This window comes from the organism of the source record quoted next, unplaced genomic scaffold (assembly GCF_019419815.1).
Source record: "Pyrus x bretschneideri cultivar Hongxiangsu unplaced genomic scaffold, Pyrus_bretschneideri_v1 Contig32, whole genome shotgun sequence".
NCBI lineage: Eukaryota > Viridiplantae > Streptophyta > Magnoliopsida > Rosales > Rosaceae > Pyrus > Pyrus x bretschneideri.
Window position 1 is genome coordinate 1627727 of NW_025999635.1, and position 9045 is coordinate 1636771.

General features: G+C 36.0%; 1 protein-coding gene across 1 annotated transcript; it reads left to right on the forward strand.

The window, feature by feature from the left end:
* The first annotated feature begins 119 nt into the window (after nt 1-119).
* On the forward strand, nt 120-7769 carry LOC103930022 (WAT1-related protein At2g39510). The gene is made up of 7 exons (XM_009339307.3): nt 120-464; nt 569-631; nt 784-900; nt 1031-1268; nt 5738-5899; nt 6906-7057; nt 7418-7769. Exons 1-7 carry the CDS (start codon nt 265-267, stop codon nt 7536-7538), a joined length of 1053 nt encoding a protein of 350 aa, XP_009337582.2. The 5' UTR covers nt 120-264; the 3' UTR covers nt 7539-7769.
* Nucleotides 7770-9045: the final 1276 nt, after the last annotated feature.

Below are 9045 nucleotides of genomic sequence, written 5' to 3' on the forward strand. Positions count from 1 at the left end.
CGAAGGATAATATTCGATGTGTTGAAAAGATGTACCACAGGTTTTGATGCTGAATTTGGTGAAATATGGGTTCTCTTCACAGAATGTTACCGTTTAGCACACCTTATCGTGGAATCCTAAGAATACCAAGATTGAGATGCACATAATTTACTATGCCTATAAGTAACTGCTGCTTCTTCTCCATTTTTTTCTCATCCCTGATCATCACTCACTAGCTAACATTTCACACCAGACACTTCTAACTAGTTTTGGAACAAGATCAGCATGTCTAAGTGCTCCAAGGCTCAGATGCTCACTCGGCTGATGCCGTTCATGGCTGTCACCTTCTTGCAATTTGGGTACGCAGGTTTGTTCATAATTTCAAAGTTTGCTCTAAACCGTGGGATGAGCCCGCAGGTCTTCGTAGCCTATCGGCACGCCGTGGCCACTGTTTTTATAGCTCCTTTCGCCATTATCTTCGATAGGTGCGTCTCCCTGTCACCCTCCTTTTCTGTCTGTCGTAATCTTTTTTGCATTTGACATGTTCAGAGATGAAGAAAACTAATCCACTGAAGTTATTCTATTGCAGGAGAGTAAGGCCAAAGATGACCTTATCTATTTTTTGTAAGATTGTTTTGCTTGGCCTCTTAGAGTTAAGTACCGTGACCACTAAGTCACATATTTTTCAGCTTATTTCTGAGTTTGAAAAAAATAATGTTTTAATTATATAGTACTGTTTATCTTTTTAAACATATTGGAAAATCAAACTAATCAAGTGATGATCTCACTCTTAATTATTATTAGGCCTGTACTGGACCAGAACTTGACCTATACCGGGATGAAGCTTACAACAGCAACTTTTACATCTGCTCTGTACAATGTCCTTCCTGCTTTTGCATTCATAATGGCTTGGGTTTTCAGGTATATTTAATTAACACACACACAACACACCGTATATCATATATATATTCCTATTGTATATATTGCCCTAATTTGTTTGCATGGTTCAGGAAAATGTGGAATTATTTAATTTGTCTGGTATTAATGTTAGGCTTGAGAAGATTAATTTGAGAAGCCTGCATAGCCAGGCAAAAATATTGGGGACCCTAGTGACGGTGGGAGGAGCCATGCTTCTGACTCTAATTAATGGACCCATGTTGAATTTTCCGTGGACAAGAAGAAATCCCCATCACGAATCTACAGTTTCCACAGATCATCAAGATCATATAAAGGGAGCTATCATGGTTGCAGCGGGATGTTTCTGCTGGGCTGGTTTCGTCAATCTCCTAGTAAGTCTCTAAAGTTTAATGCAATTTTTTTTAATCAACTGAAATTCTCGAGATTCGAACTTGAAATATCTTTCAACATTAGAAAAAAGTATAAGTAGATTGAGAGTTGATATCTTTACTTGGAGTAACATGCAAGTAACAAACCACGACTATTGATGTGAAATCCTGTTCCTGGATTTCACTGTTATATGTATTATTGAGATTTTATATTATTTTTCGGAAATTTATATTAATTTATTTGAATTTATATTTTAATTAACTAGTTACAAAGTTTGAAGTTTGGAAATTAATTCTTTAAAATTCGTTGACCTTTTGAGGTCACAATTAATATTTTCGAATAAATCTCGAAACCACGAGCGTATAGGCGAAAGCCGTTTGCGAATCGGGATTACAACGGAAAAGATATGGACATCCAAAATCGTTTTCTTTCTTTTATTGAATTTTAGACTAGAAATTAATTAAACTCCCACCTTGTGGGAAAGAGTCCCAATCAACTTATTGTTTAAGGAGCAATCAGAAATTAGTGAGGAGGGGGGATCAATTAGGAAGGGAGAGAAAATACCTCCCCTTCCCGTCGACCCAGACACACGCACCCAACCCGTTCGACCCAGAGTGGTTTCCGACCATTTTTGCCATTTTTTCAGGCCAAACTCACTCATCCACCACCTGCAACCTCTTCCACAACCTCCCCTTTACCATTCCCGCCCAAGATCGAAGGGTTTTGGGTCCAAAATCACGAGGAACTTCACCGGAGCATCAGAGGTACTCGACATCGATCTCGTCATTCCAGCGAGTTACACCACCCACCACCACCATTAATCAACTCCCATTGGACCAAGAAATAAGACCAACTAGTGGTAGGGGCATCGGAACATCGAGGAAGGAGAATCGAAGCTCACCCATTCTAGGGTTTTGCGACGGGTGCAAGCCAATTTGAGGCCTTTTCCGACCAAATTGGACTTGGTCACAAATATAAAACTTGCTTTACGCATTAAGATCTTCATTTATGTAAAATTTGGTAATTTTTGGAAATAGTTGAATTTTCCGACGAGTGATTTGGATACCTTGATTTCATATGTGACGTTCGATTGATGAAATCTCATCGTATGACTATAGTTTTGTTAAAGGCCGCCACTTGGACATTAAATGAAATGATGTCCCAACCGTTGGGTTGTCGCCGAACCTTGATATGTTAGAATACGTAATATTTGAGGACCATAGGAACTAACGGATTGGAAATCCGACGTACGAATCTTCCCAAATTGAATTTCTAAGTTTGTAAAACCAAATGTTGATAGCAACCTAATTCTAGCAATTGGCAGAGATCAGACCGTTGGATCGTTCCAAAATTTTAGAATATTGTTCTAGAAGATAAATAAGACCCTTGGGAAGTTACGAATAAGAAATCCATGGGCGGATGTTCTAGATTGACTTGTATAAGGTTGTGGACCCCACATTTGACAGAGACTTTAGTTTTGGCTAATATGCTACGAATTGATATTTAATATTAAAAACCAGTATTACTAGAGACTATGTAGGTCTTAGTGAGCCTTTATTGGTTAGTGAGTTATCCCAGATTATATATACATCGGTTTATGTGTATGGGATGTCATATTGTGATGTATATGTGTTTATTTATCTTCTTAATAATGTGAAGGTTTTTTAGCCAAAATAGTCTTTGAGATTTGCATAACACATCACTTTGGTCCCTGAGATTGAAAATCAATAGAAATGGTCCCTGAGACTGTCCACCATCCATTATTTTGGTTTTTCGTTAAAAACTCCGTTAAGTGTCTGGGAGCTTTTGGCCGGAAATTAATGCAATTTTCAAAGCTTCGTAACTCAATTGTCTCTTAATCAAATTCGACCCATAACATATCAAAATGAAGATAAGAAAGTATAGAACAAGATTATACCTATTTAGAAGCCTAATGGTTGCCGAAGATGACCGGAAAATAGCCTGAAAGGTGACTGGTCGGCCGAAAAACTGGAAAACTCGCCGGAAACTGGGTAAACTTTAAACATTCGTAACTTCTTCAATACTCTACGAAATTGAGTGATTCAAAAATAAAAATCATACTTCTCAATGAGACAAAGAGAATGGTACCTTTCTATATGGCTAAATTATCGTGGTTTGGCCTAAAAACAACTTGAAAGTGGCTAACTTGAGACCAAGACAACCACTTTCGAGCCATTTTCCTGCCAAACCACAACGATTTAGCCTTTGAGAAAGGTATTCTCTTCATCTCATCGAGAAGTATGATTTTTATTTTTTAAATCACTCGATTTCGTTCAGTATTGAAGAAGTTATGAACGTTTAAAGTTTACCCAGTTTTTGGCGTATTTTCCAATTTTTCCATGGACTAGTCACCTTTCAGGCTATTTTTTGGCCATCTCCAAAAACTATTGGGCTTCCAAATAGGTAGAATCTTATTCTACACTTTTATATCTTTATTTTGATATATTATGAGTCGAATTTGGTTAAGAAAAGATTGAGTTACGAAGCTTTGAAAATTGCCCAAACTTTCGGCCAAGAGCTCCTGGATACTTAACAGAGTTTTTAACGGAAGGACCAAAATAATGGATGGTGGACAATCTCTGGGACCATTTCTATTGATTTTCAATCTCAGAGACCAAAGTGATGTGTTATGCAAATCTCGAGGACCATTTTGGCTAAAAAGCCTAATGTGAATGATAAGTATAATAAATGTTATGACAATGTGATCCTAGAATCCTATTAGATGTATTATGTAAAACTTATATGCTTGTGTGACATATTTGTTGGTGGCCATGAGAAGTTGATGGTACAGGTGACTACGTTGCAACTTATAGGGGTTGAGGTATAGGGTAAGTGGTGTGTTGAATTTACTGCACCATGTAGCAGTGGTACATGGATGGTCCTGCTTGGTATATCCGTGTTGGGGGACCATATGTATTTTAGGGGTGATTATGCTTGGTATATCGCGTTGGGTGATCACTACCTGCACGATGAAATTATGCTATGGTTCTGCTTGGTATATCCGCGTTGGGGGACCATATGCATTTTAGGAGTGATCATGCTTGGTATATCAGCATTGGGTGATCATTACCTAGAGCTATAGGATATAGTCTTGCTTAGTATATTCGCATTGGGGGACTGTTAGGGGTGATCATACTTGGTATATCTGCGTTGGGTGATCACTATCTATGTTATTAGACTATGCATATGGTTCTGCTTGGTATATCCGTGTTGGGGGACCATACGCATTCTAGGGGTGATAAGGATTAGTTGTACTTGGTACATTCCGAAGGCAATTATATTTCGTGGGATTCCGTTGAGTGGTCTGGAATTCCTACTCTTGCTCATTTCCATAAAGTTAGTTCGACCTTAGATTTAAGTGAGTAGGAATTGCTCACATTAGTCGTTATGTGTATAAATTAGAATTATCATGTTATTACTTGGAATCTAGGCAGAGAATTATGTAGAATTCCTTTATTAAATTTCGTGCATTGATATTTAATCTTGTTGACTGATTAATGTAGTTAAATGTTAATATAGTGCATCTCTGATTCTTGGGACTGATTAATTGAAGTGATTGTGGAATGATGTTGGATATGATTGTTATTAATACAATTAGATTAGTTGATCAATGTGACTAGAGAATACTACTGTGCTTTGTTGATTCTTTGATATATTACATGCTATGAATTGCGCTTTTATGTTGAAACATAGTTATTTATATGACGGATGAATTGGAAATCTTGATTTTCATGTGGGTTGTTATTTAGCCCTGAGTCTAGTAATTTCATGCTTGCCAAGTTCTAATAATTGATTGAGGAATGTTATGCCTTTCGGCTTGAACAGATTGTGATATATGTCGAATTGTAGTGAATGACGAACTACGAATGACTTGATCCTTATTTAGGGTACGTAGGTAGTTTAACGAGGAGGTTAGATGCAGCCATAAAGTATACAAAAAAATTACTATGCTTTTGGATCGTGAGTTGTGTTTGGCCCGTATCCTGGAAGTGGGGTATGATAGATGTATGGTTATTTGGTGACATCTTACGTTGATCCTGGACGTATGTCGGGATCGGGGCGTGACAATTGACATAAGTAACTATGCTAATACATAATTATCACTCTCAGTGTCATACTTGTTAGAGTATATTATGATTGAGACACTTGTTAGAGTATGTGTGTAGTTATTATGATTGAGACACTTGTTACAATTTTAGAGAATCAGTTAGTTGATGTACTTGTATTGTTGACGACTATGTAAATCTAACCTCATGTATTGCTTCTTCACTAAGAGTCAAGATTGTTCTTCTTCATTCTCTCTCTCTCTCTCTCTCTCTCTCTCTCTCTCTCTCTCTCTCTCTCTCTTTCTCTGTGAAACTCTTTGTTGTTCTTCCTTTCTTTACAAAGATTACAAGTACAATATTGATCAGGGGATATAGCTTAACAATACTAATCAAGGCTTTTGTAGGCGATTACACTAAAGTCATACCCTGCTGAGCTCTCCTTAACAGCTTGGATATGCTTGGTGGGCACGGTTCAAGGCTCTGCGGTGGCCGTAGCTTTTGAATGGAATAACCCTACATCTTGGTCCATACACTTCGATTCTAAGTTGTTAGCTGCTGTTTATTCTGTAAGAACTTCGTAATTTAACCCCAAGCTGTCTGATAAAAAATATTGTTGCATACTACACACTCGCGCACACACGCATGCGCGCACACAAACACACACATATACATCCATATATATATATATATATATATACACACACACTCGCACGCATATATATATGTATATCTATATGTATATATACATACTCGCACGCGTGTGCGCCCACACAAACACGCACATATACATACATATATATATATACATACATACACATACATACACACACACACACACACACATATATGTGTGCAAAGGGATCTCCATTTTTTCAAAAAAATAGGGATAGGTGTGGTGCCCACTTCACATCGAACTTTAATAATCCAAACCATCTATTTTATAAGTCTCGACTCATAGATCATCCTTGCAAAAATTCAATTAAATCCGAATAATTTGCCTATGTAATTATCAAGATAAAAATTCATTGTTTGTTGTAACAAAATATTCGTTAATTTTTTTGAATCCAATTAGATGTCTTAAATATTTCTGATTTGACTAATATTTTGCAAGGATGATCTATGAGGGTAACTTAAAAAATAGATGGTCTAGATCGTTAAAGTTCAATGTGGTTTGGACCCCACAACTAATCTCCCCATTTTTATAAGGTTCGATGTGGTCTGGATCGTTAATTTTTTTATTTTTGTTTTTGAAATAGAAGAGAGAGGAAGGGAGTGATAGAAAATGTGGGAGTGGGAAGATTTTTATTTTTTAAATAGAGATATGTTAGGATCACATGTTGGTGAGGCTTTGAAAAAAAAAAAAAAGCAAAATTTGGTTGTGTGAAATTACATTTCTACCCTATATTTCTTATTCATGTTCTGTTTTAATTAGAGCGTTAAATTGGTAATTTCATAGGGTTTTAGTTGACAATGAGTGTTTTATTAATTAGTAGATACACACACACATATATTTCTATACATACATATACTTTACTAGTTTATATATTACAGCCTGAAGATCTTTTGATGCAGGGAATAATGTGTTCAGGGATCGCTTATTACATTCAGGGAATGGTAATGAAGGAAAGAGGACCTGTTTTTGTGACTTCTTTTAGTCCCCTAATCACGATTATTGTAGCCGTTATGAGCTCCTTCATTTTAGCTGAGATCATGTACCTGGGAAGGTAATTTAGCATCAATCTCTCTTTTCTACTAGGAGCACCTTGCATTTATTTAGCTTTTTCAAAACAAAAATACAAAATAAAGAAGAATAAAATGGGAAAATGAAATATGTACAAATGGAACTGCATTATTACAAACTTTCTAACAAACAATAGAATCAAGGGACACTAAACATACAATAATTAAGTCGTATGTAAATCGCATGTAGTGCTCCTTTTTTGCTGGTTATTGTCCCTGCGGTTTTAAACTATTAAAAGTGTTTCTTTATTCGAAGATTAAAAGTTTATAACTTGTTTAGTTGTGCATATTTTCCTACAGAAAAAAAAATGTGGAGTTAACAAAGCAAATTTGTATTTTTACAGAGTTATTGGAGCACTAGTCATTGTGATTGGCCTTTATATGGTTCTATGGGGGAAAAGCAAGGATCAACTTCCATCTAAGTCAGTAAAAAATGATAACATGGAATTGGCTACGACTATTTAACAAATACTACACTGCATGGACAGGATACTGACTTCAGATATATGTGGCCATTGATGTTACTAATAAGAAGCTGATATATTTATCTTAAGGAGGAAGAGCAAAATACTTTATAATAACTACTTGGAATTTGAATTTTCAATCTGTAACAAATTTCATGCAAAGCCAAAAGTTAATTTAGTATAATGTTACATCCTTTATATATGTATCAAACCCAATATATGCATGATTGAGTCCATGGTTATTTGATGTAAAGCTGGCAATTTAAAACCGAGATTAACAAGAATCAGTAATATCAAATTTCACTTGATAAGAGATAAACACAGAAATTAATAGATTTTTTCAATGAGTAGGTCAAGTCATGCTGAAGTGAATTGTTAGCAATGCTGGAACCAAAGGGCTCCTGATATAGATTAGTCTCAACTCCTTAAATAGGCGCTGCAAATGCACTAAAATGTACAACAATAAACGTTAGTACCAGTTTTGGTACAGTCAAATAGGAAGGTCAGGCCACCGAAGGAAGAATTCTATCCCAAACATGAAAATCAGCAACCGAATAACCGACGCTAGTTATCACATCCACTAGAAAATTGACTTCCCTAAAGACATGCTTCCAACAAATGTCCTCAAAAGTTAAATGACAACTTTTTTAAATGACTTAACTAATACTAATGATGATAGTTGATTTGAGACGACTAGCAAGTGCACTGGTGTTTGCTTGCACTCTTCAACTAGCAAAGCACGAGACCTATTTTAATTGCCAAAATTGTGAGGGGTTACTCCCATCCAAGCTCCTAGGGATTCGACGGATTCTACGTAGTATTGCCTCGAAAAGTCGATCGAATTAATCCTCATCACATATTTACAACTTACAAGTTAACTTTACCAAAGTTTAGCTAGTAGTCTAGTGTGAGACGATCAAAATCATAGAAGATAATAAGTAGTTTAATTGATTATGGAACAGGTGTATAGGAAACTTAGGGCAAGTTTTTTAACAAAATATAGGAATTGGAATGATTTTGATTCTTAAGTTCCATGCATTTAGGAAAATATGAGTATGAAAATTGATCATTTCACTTCTTTACTTTCCTGTGCGTTTACTAACACACAAACAATAATTAAAGTGTGAGATTCCCTAGTAATCAATAATCAAATATCAAAAAATAAGGATCACATCAACTAGGAGTTTATTTGATCCGACTTCCTACTTCCTCTACTTCTAATTTCTCGGATTTTCATATTTGAAGGGTTGAAATCCTTTTTTTTTTTTTTTTTTTTGTTGGGGGGGGGGGGGGGGTGGTGGTAGGTTGGGTTGTTGCTAAAGGGTCGTTTTCACAGGACTCATTTTCCAGCTACCGGCCAATAATTAGCCTAATCATGAAATAATTTAGTTTTAATCAGGTAAAATGTTTGTAGATCACCACTACTCACTAGTACAATGCTTGAACAGCTTCTTTGTCTACTATTATTATTATTGGAAAGAATAAAAACCAACTAAATCTCTGACTTG

Coding starts and splice junctions, on each gene's coding strand:
- LOC103930022 (XM_009339307.3), top strand. CDS start 265: ATGTCTAAGTGCTCCAAGGCTCAGATGCTCACTCGGCTGATGCCGTTC. Junction 901..1,030: donor ATAATGGCTTGGGTTTTCAG/GTATATTTAATT, acceptor TATTAATGTTAG/GCTTGAGAAGATTAATTTGA. Junction 7,058..7,417: donor GAGATCATGTACCTGGGAAG/GTAATTTAGCAT, acceptor GTATTTTTACAG/AGTTATTGGAGCACTAGTCA.